General features: G+C 45.6%; 1 protein-coding gene across 1 annotated transcript in view; it reads left to right on the top strand.

Moving 5' to 3' along the window:
• ZFAT (zinc finger and AT-hook domain containing) overlaps nucleotides 1-13,268 on the top strand; it is a 291,267-nt gene extending 277,999 nt beyond the window's left edge. The window contains exon 13 of the mRNA XM_034668647.1: nucleotides 13,037-13,268. Coding sequence (XP_034524538.1) covers nucleotides 13,037-13,070 — 34 coding nt within the window. The 3' untranslated portion in view covers nucleotides 13,071-13,268. The remainder of the gene's footprint in view (nucleotides 1-13,036) is intronic.
• Nucleotides 13,269-15,239: the final 1,971 nt, after the last annotated feature.

Raw genomic sequence — 15,239 nt, 5'->3', positions numbered from 1 at the left:
CAATATACCCTTACAATTGTTGTATCAGAAGGTCTAGAGACAGTTAAAGACTATAATTAGGGATTTTCCCCAGATTCTGGAAATCAGGTATCAGCTACAGAATGCGACATTGTGCTAGGTACTTACTTTGAGACTTTGAGAGCTGTTCCGACTGTTCCACTGACTTGTTCGCCCCATGGGTGGGGAAGGTGCTTCAAAGTTGCAAGAGAGAAAGACCCCAAGAGGATTTGAGTGGCCTGTCTGTGCATGATCACAGAACAAAACAAACAGGAGGCTTTCAGAAGGGGTAAAATATAGAAAATGTTCTTCGCATCCCCTAAAGTTGTTTGGGTGAAGATTTAAAATTATAAGCAAAATAAAAATGAATCAAGGGAAACTTTAAAGGTAGACTCCGTGATATTTTTTTTTAAAGATTTTATTTATTTATTCGACAGAGATAGAGACAGCCAGCGAGAGAGGGAACACAAGCAGGGGGAGTGGGAGAGGAAGAAGCAGGCTCCCAGCGGAGGAGCCTGACATGGGGCTCGATCCCGCAATGCCAGGATCACGCCCTGAGCCGAAGGCAGACGCTTAACCGCTGTGCCACCCAGGCGCTCCCGTGACATTTTAAAATGATATTCGAAGTTGGTCCGACAACCTAGATCAAGAGAGCCTTGTCTTCTTTCTGTCAATGACCTCAGATGTGAAATAGACTTGGAGAGAAACAGACACGGTTGACTGCAGAGTGACGATTCATTCTCAGCTGCAATCACAGCGCCGCTCTGCTGCCTTTACCTGCCCGCCCTGGGGGCCGAGGGATCAGCCCCACTGTGGGTGACAGTGGAACACAGTGTTTTAGGGTCTGGGGGAGCGTGGATGTGGCAGGTGCCCAGGGACAGAGCTGGGGGAGCTGAGGCCAGAGAGAGGCAGGCCGGTTTGTGTCAGTGAGGGTAGAAAGAGGCTGGGGGATGCCGGACACCTTGCTGGAAACATGTCCCAGGAAGCATGTCTTTTCTGCATAGACTTCTGTCCCCTCTTCCTGTTGTAGACAGGTGTCATTGGGTTGTGGGAGCCGCGGCCGCCAGGCAGGGGTGATTCTTCACTGACAACTGCTCTCAGAATGTGTCCCAAGCCATCTCCTTCTTGCATCCCCATCCCCGACTTTGTGCCTTCAGCGTGCAGCCCCCGCTGCGCTCTGCCCTTGACCGCACTCACCTGGCTGTCATTATGGAGAATGGGAGCCAGCTGCTCATATCAGAAAGGAGAACGTGGCCCGCGGGACTTAGTGAAAATGCCCAGGTTAGTGCAGCAGACCTCCCTGAGAGAGGCTGCATCTGTCCCGCTGTGCGGGGAGCCCTGGCAGGACCTGACCATGAATGTCTGTCTGGGGCACATTCGCGGAGTGCTCCTACCTGTCCGGCCCCTGCAGTGCGGAGCTGCCCCTTCGGCCAGGTGGCAGAACTGGCAGGTGGAATTGAGGGATGGGCTCTCTGTTGCTAGGCTGGGTTGCTCAAGCTATTGTGCACCACATCTCGAACAGCGCGGTTATGTTTATCAGCTTGCAGGAAGGCAGCCTATCAGAGTGGTTGAGAGCGTGAGCTGTGGAGCCAGACTGGCTCCTCACTTCCTCGCGGGACGACTGGGGGCAGCTTCCTCAATCTCTCAAGTCTCAGTTCGCATGTTGGGAAATGGGAAGACAGTAGTGTCGGCTCGCAGCGCTCTCAGGAGAAGCCAGTGAAGACCTGCTGGTGAAGTCCTTAGCGGTGTGCTCGGCCCGGGGAGAGCTCTCGGGAATTGCTGGTTCTTCTCGTTACCGTTGTCGGTGACCCTCTGGGCCTGCAGGAGCCCTTCACAGACCTCTCAGGGGCACCATCCCACCGAACTCGGCGAGGTCCGTGCCGACAGTGCTGTGGAGTTGTGCGGGAGCTCACTGGTTCCTGCCCGCCAGCAACCCGGCTTGTCCAGCTGGGTGCATTTGGGGGAGCTCACTTGGGAGTCCTGTGCTGTCCCCACAAGTGGCTGGGGGTGGTAAATCATCATCAAGGCCTTCTCCCGGCCGTGGTCCCATTCTCTGCTGCCCGCGCTGGCCACGTGTGCTCTGCCACCTCTCCTGGGCACCTTATTTGTAAGTAGCTGGGACTATGCTGCTGATCTTGGCAATACAGTCTCTGGAATTGGGGGTCAGAGCAAAAAAAGGGAAGCAAGTCAGTCATAAGCACTCAACGAACATGAAAGAAAAGCTTTTCTAATTCAGTAGCAAAAGTGACATTTATAGGACGCTCCGATCCAACCACTTGCATCTTTGTATTGGAGCCCCCAGGTGAGAGAGTGGACAGTACTCTTCAGTTTTCCACATGGGAGGTGCAGATTCTTGTCTCCAAAAACGCTTTCTTATAGTGGCCTATACAAGCCAAAGACAGGAAGTCCGAGCTGCCTCGCTGATGGCACGGGAAACACCATGAGGAAGATAGCGTTGAGGAGAGGTTGTTAAGAAGTCATGTTTCCATCTGTTCCATCAGACCGGAAGAAATTGGGGTCTGGAACCACAGGACACGGGAATCCCCACAGAACTTGCTTTTTCTGTGTTGTGCTTTAGTCTGAGGCCATCAATGCATGTGGTTTGGGAAATGAGCGCCAGCCAGCGGTCACCTGCCCTTGGTTCCAGTGGAAGCATAAGATGAAGATGTCGGTGATCACTCCACTGGCTCCTTGGAGGATCTGGGGGGACATGCCTCTTTGTCTTGGCGCCAAGTATGACTGTACCTCATGCTTCATCTGTTTTTGCCTCATGATGTGCTTCCTGGGAACCTGTAATGGACCGGAACGAGGCTAGGTCATGTGGGCCCAACAGTAAGACAAGACAGCATTTTTCCTTCACAAAGCTTCCAGTCTATGGGGACTACAGAAACTAGTGAATTAAAGATATCATAACAGCCAAAGAACATTACATTTTGATTTGGCTTCCAGAAAGCTCAGCTCTAAATCTGTGGCAAATGTGTAAGTCATTAGTGACTGCATATTTAACCATATTCATGGCTCCATTTCATATCCCACCCTGTTTTTCCTTTTTTTTCATTTTCATTTTTAAATTAAGCTATCTTGTAAGCTGTCTTAAATCTTGCCTGGAACAAAGAAAGCTATATATTTAAAAGTAAATACATAGAAACTCAGGGAAAGCCACTCGATGAGAGAGGCTCTAATTTTGCCTGGCTTTTGTCCCATTGGATGGATAAATGAGGAGAGGATGTGATATTTCCTCTGCTGAAAGACAGATGGTGTGATTCGTAGGCTCCAGCCAGCACTGTTGGGTAGTGGCTGGGTACCAATCCGGGAGAGAGAACATGTCCGTCCTGCTCATTACTGGTTCCCCAGAACTAAGTACGTGCTTAGTACTTAGCTGCTCCGATGATAGCTGTTAAATGTTTAATGTAGCCACAGTGTTCCTCAGGGCATTATAATTTATCAAGCACTTTGTCAGCCTTCTCTCCTTTTATCCCGACAGCCATTCCTGTCAGGTCTGTATCAGGGTAATGCTAGTTGCTGTAACGTAGACCCCGAAAGCAACCGTGGCTCAGATGCAATGGAAACTTGTTTCTTTTTTGTGCAAGGAAATGTGCGGTGTGGGTGTTCCTGCTAGCCAGTTGGTTTTTCTTGATGTGATGATTCAGGGCCCGGGCTCTGCAGCCCCTAGGATTTCAGTGTCATCTGCAGTAAGCTCCCGGAAGGGGAAAAGGATGAAGGCACAGCCACTGCAAAGCCTTGGCCTGAGACTGAACATGTTGCTTTGGCTCCCAGGGTCTTGGCGGGAATTAGTCTCACGGTTACATGTTAGCGCAGGAGAGGCTGGACCAGGAGGGGCCAGAACGAGCAGCTGCTTTCCAGGGACAACTCCGTCCTTTGGAAGATGAGTACATTTTCATGTGGAGCCAGCCATCTCTGCTGTAGGTTTTAGGGCCTGATGTTTACTAGAAAAATAACCAAATTAAGGCTGCAAATCTCAAAAGAGAAGGATGGTTTCCTACACATCAAAGCAGGACCAGCAGGGCTTCAACACCAAACATGACAAATCTGATTACACGGAATTGTCTTATCTCTGGCCACAGGGAGATTGCGCTTGTACAAAAAAGCCTGAAGAGAGGACATGTCACTTGTGGTCTAAGAATGCACGTTCAAGTCATATCCCTGTTTAAGGCAGATTCCTTGATGTTTCCGTTCTCTTTGCTTGGCTGTTTAAGCTGGAACACCTGATTTACCTTCAAGCCGCTATGATCCGGCCCCAAACATCATCCAGGCTTTACCGCTCATTATGTCCATTTGGGCATCTGAACACATTGGCCACTTCTCTGCTGTTCGACCTCATGGATCTCCTCTACTTGAATTGCATTTGCCTCCCCTTCTCCACCTGTTGAAATCCTGCTCATTCATCACTGTCTACTGGACATGCGACGGTCTCCAAGAAAGCTACTCCGATTATTTTTCAAGTCAGAATAAATTGCCCCCACTCCTTCTTGTTACTTATCTAGCAATTTGACTTAATGTTCTACTCCTCTGTTGCCCCTAATAGGTTGTAAACTTCGTAGGGGCAGGGGCTGTCCTATCAGAAATATTTTTGGATGGCCTGTCCCATATACCATCTGCTTTCCATTTAGGCAGATTGCATTGGGCACTGCTCCATTTGAGCTGGTCAGTTCTGGTCTTTCCTTGTTGGGGCATAAATTGATCAGGTGTGACTGAATGGATCAGCTGCTTGGCTAGATGGACCCTTCCTCTCCACTCATTAGAGGCTTTGATGGGATTGTGGACAAATGCACACTCCATGTCCTAGCTCAGCGCCCCACAGACTTTATTGTGCTTACAGCTCACGTGGGGATCTTGTTAAAATGTGGACTCTGATTTAGTAGACTCTCGGGTGGGACCTGCGATTGTGCATTTCTAACGAGCTCCCAGGTGATACAGACCACACTTCGCAGTGCAAGGACTGATGTTTGGTGGAGAATTTGCCTCAAAATAATTTGAAAGATATTCTTTGAATGTGACCCAATGTTTTACTTTCCTGATGTGTTTTAATCCCAGCTGCTTTTTTTACAGATGTACATGTCTCGTTAAAAAGAGGAAAATTCAGCCCATCTGGTTTTTGTTTTATCCTTCTGCAGGGCTCACACAACAGACTGGCAACAGCAACAAAGGTGGTAATAATGGATGAGATTTATTAATGACTTATTCTGGAGCTGACATATTACATACATTAACTCACACAATCCTCTCAGCAGCACGCTGGTTCCTATTCCCATTTTCCACATGAGGAAGCCGAATTTCTGAGGAACACATAGTTAGTGTCAGAGCTGGGATTTGAATGCACCTGTGTTTGATTCCAAAGAACTGAGTTCTTACGAAACTGTCCTGCCTCGGCCATCCCGTCTCTTCTGCAGATGTTTGTTTGATTGCTTCCATTCTCTTTCCCTCTGTCTGTCTGTCTCTCTCTCATACACACAGAGACACACATGCATACATGCCATCCCCACAGCAGACAGCCTCAGATAGTTGCTTGGTTGCTCCGTCCAGATGCTTGGTGTCGAGGTAGAGTAAATATCTGGATAAAGAATTCTCTGCCAGATGCCATGTGTCTCTCCTGCCCTCTCTGGATATTGTGATTACAAACTGTGATCCTCTCGGATGGCCCTCTGCAGACTTTGTGGACCCTTCTCACCTTTGCTCCTCAAGGTTCAGAAACTTGTTGGTCATGTTGTCCAGGGTTAATTGCCTCATGGGGTGATTCTCTCCCGCTTGAACATCTTCAAGCACTAAATCACTCTTGGAGTTTCTTTTTTTTTTTTTTAAGATTTTATTTATTTGACAGAGATAGAGACAGCCAGCGAGAGAGGGAACACAAGCAGGGAGAGTGGGAGAGGAAGAAGCAGGCTCATAGCGGAGGAGCCTGATGTGGGGCTCAATCCCATAATGCTGGGATCACGCCCTGAGCCAAAGGCAGACGCTTAACCGCTGTGCCACCCAGGCGTCCCCACTCTTAGTTTCTATTTCATCAGGGATGTTTCCTACCTGGGTTGGTGTCAGTCAACATTAAATCATCTCTCCTTGGGAGTAAAGCTTCGTTTTCTCATGTTTGATGGATAGCCCCAAGGAGGAAAGAAAAAAGCGCTGTGAGGGGTTTCATTACTTGCCTTGCCAATAATTCTTCAGCGTGTTATGATTTTAAATCAAGAAGATGATGGTAATGGTAAAGAGATAACAAGAAAATAATGTGAATGCTAATAATCAAAACCACAGACACTCCTTGCATTTTGTTGTCTGTGATCATTGGCGATGCACTTCCAGGTGTTGGCGTTGTTTTTATTATTATTATCTCGCAATGAACCAAGGACGTTATGTGGACAGATGGCAGTCAGACAGGCGCGCTCACATGGGTCCTGGAGAGCTCCAGTCTTTTGGTCAGCCTGTCCCCCGTGTTGCACCTGAGGAAGAGCCACATTTGCGGTTGAAGAAGCCAGAGTCTGAGTTCCAGCTCTGCCATGTCCTGGTTGTGAGAGCTCGGGTACAATATTGAACATCTCTAAGTTCAACTTCCTCATCTGTAAAATGCGGATACATAACGTTTATTTGCCTGGATGAAATAGATATAAGAAATAGACGTAAGGGGCCCCTGGGTGGCTCAGTTAAGAGTCTGCCTTCAGTTCAGGTCCCAACCCTGGGGTTGTGAGATCGAGTCCCACATTGGGCTCCCTGCTCAGCAGGGAGTCTGCTTCTCCCTCTCTCTCTTCCTCTCCCCCCTTGCTTGTGCTCTCTCTCTCTCTCAAATAAATAAATAATCTTAAAAAAAGAAAAATAAATGTAAAATGTATGGAACATAGTAGCAACCCCCCCCCACCAGTGGCAGCTAGTGTGACTAGCAGGTGTCTGTCAGCCACACCATCCTCACCAACAGATGAAGCAGAGAGTCACGCCTGCACCAAACTTGGATGCCCACCTGTGACTGCCGCTTGGGCCTCCCCACGGCATCTACTGTAGGCTCCGTCCTTAGGATGATCCCGGTTTTGGTAGCTGAACGAATATCTGTCCTTCCAAACCACAGACTGTGAAGTGAGATTTTTGAGTCCCACAAAACTGTTGTCTGCGATCCTTCTGGGGTGTGGGAGGAGAGGGCACCCTCATTTGACACACAGGTGTCCCTCGGTCAGCGACCCTTGTCTCCATCCTGACCGTCTTCCCGGGGTGGCACGTCTGTTCACACTCTCCACTGCTCTCCCCTCAGTGTGCCTGGCCATTGGGTGCCCCATGCCTTGTTCACACGTGACGTGCCCTCCCACCCCTCTCTCTCTCTGTCTTCTGAAGGTCTCCACAGCTCCTGACACTCCGATCAGATGTCTTATCTGTGAAGTCTTCTTTGGATCCCTCTTTAGAAATGATCCCATTTTTTTTTCTTTTTACTTATTCCTTTCCTTTGCTCCTGGAGGAGACAGCTTAGTTACTGGAGTGAGTACGGGTTCTGGGTGATATGTGTGTGCCATGAGAGCGGCTCCTGAGGGCATCGGGCTGGAGGGGAAAATGTGCACAGCAGGACAGGAGAGGTTTATTGATTTGAGGGCATCTGCCTAGGATTCAGGATTTGATGTCCTGGTGAGGCCATCTTAGAGCCAATCCTGATCTGCTGGGATGCCTCCCTGGGTTGGAAACAATGGTGGCATAATGAGATGGAGATGTCAGAGTGACCTTTGCAGAGAAATGAGGAGGAGGTCAGAGGGCTAAGAGCGGTGGGAATAATAGACTGGATTTATTGTGTGAGGCCGGAGGGCACAGTCCGTGGTTATGTGCCTTGGGAGTGTGCAGAGGGCACACTCTTCACGTAGCCAATAAGGAATAGAATTACACTGCCGGGGGTGGGGGATGCAGAGTCTTTGCAAAGCTCAGGGTCATTTACGGGCTAGGGTTGACAGTAGAGAATGCTGCCTGCCCCGGAGCCAGGCTTGATCGGTTCTAGGTCAGCAGGAGCCACGTGTCACCCCTTAACCATGAAATTCAGAGGGACATAATTACTCATGGGCTAGCAATGGCTAATAGACCATGGTGATCTACGGGAAGTAGAGATGAAGGTAGCCTCCGAGGGTGTAGCTGGACTCGTGTAACTGGAAGAAGCCAAGAGATGGTGAAGAGAAGGCAGGAGCTAGCCATTGTGATGGACACACTGGTCTGTCACCAAGTTTCTAGATCTGACAGAGTCTATTGTTTGAAGGGGAGGTGGAGTCCCCTCATGGAAGAGAAGACACCTGAAAATGGTAGCAAATAAATATAATAACAGTTCCCTCCAGTGGTTCCCCAAGGAACCTGTGACCACTTATCAGAGGAACCATATGCTGTAGGAAGAGATCAGCCAGTTCTTTTCAGCTCTTCCAGGTAGCTGATGGCAGAGGACAAATGCTTGGGCCTGGTGAATAGATGGGTCAGCATGAGACAGGGGTGTGAGCCACAGCAAACCGTGGCCATACTGCGGCCCCAGTCAAGTGACAATGACAACGGGAGGTCCTGCAACGGGCAGAGCTGCAGTAGTGCGCGTGGTTGGCTAAGTCGGAGGAGAGGATGGCTGAGTGAGAAGGACACCTGGACTCGGGGCCAGTGGCCAAGGCCTGGATGGGAACCTGGGGAAGAAGCTGGTGGAGAGACTTTTGCTAGCATGTTCAAGACTCGAGTATCTCCGTAGCCCTCTTTACAGCCCACCTGCGGGTGTCTGTGACAGAGCAGGAACTCCACAACCAGGGGGACAGGAGGGTTTTCCAGGCATGCAGCTGCTCCAGAAGATTTTATTTACATCTGTCTAGAATATAGGCCATGTAATGTTATGTTCTCCACTATCATCCTTATCACACCAAACAGACCTGGGCGCATAGTAGATGGCCAGTAACCTTTTGTCCAATGAGTGACTACAATACGCATGAATCAAGTTCTTGACATACCTGAATCTTTATAAGGCTAGCTTCCTAGAAGTACATTGATCAGATAAGGAATGATTTTAAAGTTTCATTTTATTTTAGCAAATTTGTTTCAAGTACTGATACATGCTTACCTGGCTATTAAGATGTTCTGGAACTTGTGACATACGGTACAAGCGTCTCTGTGCTGACTGGTACTTCCAACCAGAGTTTCCAGCTCATCACTTCTTCCCTCAACAGCACTCGCCTCTAATTATTTTCCAGCTGGATAGGTGGGAAAATGCCCCCACGCTTTGTTGTTATTTATAAAACAGAACATCCATTAGCTCTTTGATTTTCTTCTGTCTGTTAATATTATTTATTCATTTTCCAATTAAGGGTTCATCCATTTTTAATAAACTCTAAACAAAAATATTAAACACTACCGTGAAGAATTTATTAGGTACATTTTGTTCAGCTTTATTGCTGTCCTTTAAATTTTGTAGGCATTTCTGTTCCATAGATGCTTATTTATATTGTAAGATAGCACATCTTTCAATGTTCTAATTTGTGGCTTCTGTTGTTTTTATGCTGGGAAAGTCCACCCTCTTCTGTAGAGCAATAAATACTCTTATGTTTGTACCTCGTTTCCTCATACATACAAATCATTAATCTAAACAGGATTTATTTTGCTGTATAATGGTGAGAATCTAAATTTGATGTATATTTTTTTTTTGCAAAAGCCATTTTTTACACTGTCTTGAATAATCTCTTCCTCCCTATTTATTTGCTATTCTTCCTTTATCATGTATTCTTATTTATGGGAGCTTCTGTTTCTGATCTATGTGCTCTGTTTCACTGATACTGTTGCCTAAACCCGAGTCAGTTATATGCTAATTGACTTAAAAATAACGGCTTTATTGAGATGTAATTCATGTACCATAAAATTCATCCTTTAAAAATGTCCAATACAGAGGTTTTGTTTTGCATTCGTCATCCCTATCGAATTTTAGAGCATTTTCATCATCCCAAAAAGAAACCCTGTATCCGTTAGCAGTTAATTCCAGTTTTCCCCACCACCAGACTTGGGAACCACTCATCTGCCTTCCATCTCCATGGATTTGCCTATTCTGGACCTTTTCTATAAATTAAATAATAAAATATGTGACTTTTTTGTGTCTGGCTTCCTTCACTTAATAGAATGTCTCAAGGTTCATTCATAGTGTCACAGGTATCAGTCCGCATTCCTTGTAATTGACAAATACGAATCCGTTGTATGGATATACTGCATTTCAATAATCCGTTCACCAGCTAATGGAATCTGGGTTGTTTCTACCTTTTGACTATTATGAATGATGCTGCCAAACGTTAGCGGACAAGGTTTTGTGTGTGTATATATATATGAATTGCCACACCTTTTTCCCAAGTGGCTGAACCATTTTAATTCCCCACTAGCAATGTATGTTTACCTTCATCTAAAAAGATTTTGGGGGTGCCTGGCTGGCTCAGAAGTGTGCAACTCTTGATCGTGGAGTTTGGAGTTCGAGCCCTGCGCTGGGTGTAGAGATTACTTAAAAAAATAAAACCTTAAAAAAAATCAAATATAAAAAGATAAAAATAAATGTGTACATCTGTTTGGCACCTTTTTAAATTTAAAGTTTTCCCAAAATTAACTTTTTATGTTTAAATTTTCCTAAAAAAGTGAAAATTAAAATTTTCCCTAAAATTGATTCATGGGCTTTGTTTTATTTTCTAATTCTTTAACACATATTTCAGTAAACTATTACGTTCCTGCTGTTTTTTAAATGTGTTCATTAGCTTTTTATTGAAAACGATGTATTTAAAACTATGAGTTTACCTGTGCAGGATTTTAGACAACTTCCTGTTTTTCTCATTTTTAATATCTAAAGCATTTGTAATTATCTTGCTTTTTCTGTGTGACTCAAATAATTTAGGAGCACATTTTTATTTTCGAGTGGTGGTGGTGGTCGTGTGTGAGGTTACTTAAGGATTTTTTTTTTTTTAAAAGATTTTTATTTTTATTTATTCGACAGAGATAGAGACAGCCAGCGAGAGAGGGAACACAAGCAGGGGGAATGGGAGAGGAAGAAGCAGGCTCATACCAGAGGAGCCTGATGTGGGGCTCGATCCCACAACACCGGGATCACGCCCTGAGCCGAAGGCAGACGCTTAACCGCTGTGCCACCCAGGCGCCCCGGTTACTTAAGGATTTTTTAAAAAAAATGATTAAGTGGAAAAAAACACAGAAAGCATTAAGCATGGTGCCAGGCACACGGTGGGGACACCGTCAGTAATTGACTCCTTTTTCCTCCCTTCCCTCTACAGCTCCGTTCTTGGCAATCCTTCTCTTCTCCTCTTCTGGATTCTGTGTCAGTAAACTATTTGGGCCATTCTGAAATTTGTGGTTTTTATTAATATTGTAATTTATAAACTGCAAGGATAGATTTCTCTGCATTCCCTGGTATTTGTGTTCTCTGGAACTTGGAACCTTATTGATCTGAAGACTCGAGAAGATTTTACTTTCTTCTTTTCTCCCCTGCTGCCACCTTTTTAAAATTCTGTGGTTGTTTATTCTTTTTTTCTTCTGGAACTAACACTCCTCGTGATCTAGGAATTTGTCTTACATATCAAACTTTCATTATTTTCTTATTCATTTCCCTGTCTATTCTGAGATATCAATAGCCTGTTATTTACATTATTTAATTTACTGCAGTGTTACTTCTGTTTTAGTGTCTGCAATACTAATTTTAATTGTTGTATTTTTAGTCTCATTGGTGTTTTTCCTGATTGGAGTCAGTGGTCTTTTCATCTTTTCTAAGTGTATTTTTTTTTAATGTGTCCTTGAATTTTTCTTTTTTTTTAGGATTTATTTATTTGAGAGAGAGAGAGAGTGAGCACGAGTGGGGGGAGGGGAGGAGGGAAGAGGAGGAGAGAGAGAATCTCAAGCAGACTCCATGCCCCGCGCAGAGCCTGATGCGGGGCTCGATCCCAGGACCTGAGATCATGCCCCGAGCTGAAGCCAAGAGTCAGACGTTCCACTGACTGGGCCACCCAGGCAACCCTTCTTGAATTTCTTTTTAAAATGTGTTGTCTTTTGTATATTATTAATGAAACGAAGCAAATGTGTATCACTTAGCTTTTGCTGCATTAAAAAAAAAAAAGCCCCATAGAACTTAGTGACTTAGAACAACACATTGATTATTTCTAACTCTCCCGTAGGTTGGTTGGGTAGTTCTTCTGTTCTTGTCTGGCTTGCCTGGGTGTGGTTGGTCTAGGACTGCCTCACACTTGGTCTGGCAGTTGGAAAGCGTGCTCCTGGGCCTCAGACATGTAGTCTTCCGGCCCTGGGTTAAGCTAACTCAGGCTTCTGCATATTGGCAGTCCCATGGTTTCACAGGGCAGCAAGACGGGACAAGCAGAGTTGCCCAGGCAAGCCTCAATCATCTGCTCAAGTCTCATGGGTTAAAGTTGAGTCCAAGGCCAGCCAGGAGTTTCCTCTGGAAAAGCACCACCAAAGAGCCTGGGGGGAGGGTATGGAATAATATGTGGTCGTGTTTACAAACTCCTTGTGTTTCATATTTTATTTCTTATAATAAATCCCTTTGAGAGACATGTTCCTTCTCCAGTTTATTGGGTTAATACTTCCATGATCTTCTTAAGTGTTCTTTTCCTACTGGTTTTGGAAAGTTTGGTGATTTTTTTTTTTGATGAAGAAAGTCATTCCAAAAGTCGTATTTAGCCCATTCTAACTCCCCCATTTGCCTTATCTTCAGAAGGTGACATGTAATAGGCGTGAGGCACGCTCTTCTTGTCCCGTCATTGCCTTCCAATGGCTTCACTGCTCTGCTCCTTGGAGAGAGACACATACTTGGCTGCCATTTGTGATATCAGTGGAGCTTTCCTTGATGTGATTGCAAATCCCATAAGTCCTCTTTAAGTAGTTATTGCTGCTTTGGTTTTCAAAGATGGTTTGGAAGTTTGCCTTTTCCTTGTCTTCAGGCTGTTCTAATAGAGTATCATGTGTTAGCTGGTGCATTGTTAAACTGAGAGTCTAGGAAAGCAATACCAGTTATGAACTTTATCTTAAATAAACTCACACTTACATACATTTCTTGCAGGTTTTGTGAAGATTTAAAGTGCCGATGTACGTAAAGCAGGACGTACTTGGCCTCGGGGTCCTGTCACCTGCATTCCTGCTCATCAAACGTGTAAGTGAAAAAATGCACAGGCGACGATCCTCTTGGTTTAAGGGCAGATTTTGGACTATTGAGCAGGAGTTTCACGGAGATGCCGTACGGGCACAGGGGTCAGGTGGGACCCTGGCGGGTGGTGGGCATCCAGTTGGGCAGTGTTGCCGAAGAAGGGATAGACAGGGTTCAACTGTCAGATAAGAAATTGGACAGGTGATTCCAGGTTACTGCTCAGCTTGTGATGTTCTGCTTCTAAAAAAGAACATTGGGCAAATTATCCAGTGTTGTAGTCATTTCATATATGGCAATGATTTTTATTAACTTTTTCTGCTGAGAAGACATCGTTCTGATTCAGTAAGTCTGAGTGAGGCCAAGGATTTATTACAAATATCCTGGATGACTCTGGTGGAGGTGGGCTGCATCAGATAGGTGTGACAGACACTAGCACAGAGAAAAGCTCGGGCTAACGGAATCAGGTGACTGGGGTCTGAGCTGAGCTCAACTGCTTACTGGCTGTATAACCAACCTGTTATATAATCAACCTCTAACATCCAGTATGTGCTCAAGAAATATTTGTGGAGTCGATGAGTTTCCCTCCATTTCCTTACCTTTAAGATCAATATCTTGAAAAACACCTGCCGTAGGTACTGTGGATGTTAAATGGAGTAGGGGATCAAATGCACCTTGATATGTATTTGTAACTCATAAAAGGGTAACTCCTCTGTTTGCTGCCTGTTGATTTCGTAGGTCTGTTCTTGTTTGAAGCAATAAATATTAGAGGGTTTCTGGCACGCATCAGAGTCGAATTAGCCCTTTGCCTCTTGAGATGGTCAAGGATGACCTTTGTTACACAGACACATTGATACAGTTTATTAGAGCCTTGATCCACAAAAAGACGTCATAATTAGGCCCAAGCAACCAGTCCCAACAGTAAGTTGTCCAGTGCGAAGATGATTCTGGGTAGATTTGGGTGTGGGAATGACATCATTGCCCCCACGCAGGTTGTATTTATTGCTTTTAGGCCAAGGTTTTATTTCTCTGTAAAAATGTCATTTATTCAACAAATTAGGATTTATGGAATAACTGATGAGGCAGTACAACTACTTCCCCCATTGACAGTAACACATCCTGGAAATGCGAGCCAGGGTCTGTTGGCGACAGGTGAAGATTAAGATAAAATTTTTACAACTGGCAATTGGAAAATATACAAAAGCGTAAGCCGAGTCTATTACCTGGAGCTTCGCGGGGTTGAGGATATTCTGCAAATGTGAAGTATAAATATTTAACAATGTCGTTACGACACAAAAAGCTTCTGGTGGAGGCTCTCTGGTGTTGTGGAAAGCAGATTGATGTGCATAAAACTGCTCTGTTCATGAATTTCCATCCCTCCTTTATTCAGGATCCAGACATTTCTGTTTAGACATAATCATCTGACACAAGATAGGGAGGGGAATTTACAGGTCGTCCAACCCAATGACGACAGGTGGGAGGCATGCGTGCCTCCACTGCCCCGGTTTCTGCTCCTGAAGACGTTGCTGATCCAGCTCATGGCTCTTTCCAGTTGTGTCTGTCTGGCCACAGAACTCTCGAACACGAGACTCCTGGAAGGCATTAGGGGCTGAGTCAGGTTGGAAATGGACATGCAAATGCTTGCCTGTTCCCTATTTAGAGGATGAGAGGTCACACAGGGGTTAGTGGCAGACCCAGATTTCAATTCTAGGTCTTGATCGGAATTCCCACTGGGAGCCACTGTCCCAAGCACATGGGCGCAGGGACGGCACAGGCCAGTGAGGGGGCCCTGAGGTCGGAGCCCTTCCCCCGCATCACCAGCCCCGGCTGTGGATCCCCTCTGTGGCGTGGCTTCAAACAAATCACTTCACATTTCTGGGCCTATAAAGTTTCATGCCTCTGAAGTTAGGGATAATTATCTATCTCCTAGGGCTTTTATGAGCATCAGAGGAGATAATGGATGTGAATGTGTCTCTCACGTTTCGAATGTAGGTGAATTTATGCTGGTACAATAAAATGTCGCTTCCTAGGATCTCCGGGCAGCCTTTTTTCCAGGCATCTAAGGAATTATCCTTTTAAGTGCCAAATATTTTATTTTAAGCATTTTAGATGGAAGTCGTTC

Source organism: Ailuropoda melanoleuca, chromosome 9, assembly GCF_002007445.2.
Source record: "Ailuropoda melanoleuca isolate Jingjing chromosome 9, ASM200744v2, whole genome shotgun sequence".
NCBI lineage: Eukaryota > Metazoa > Chordata > Mammalia > Carnivora > Ursidae > Ailuropoda > Ailuropoda melanoleuca.
Note: the sequence above shows the minus strand (reverse complement) of the source record. Positions and strands in the feature narration are given on the sequence as shown.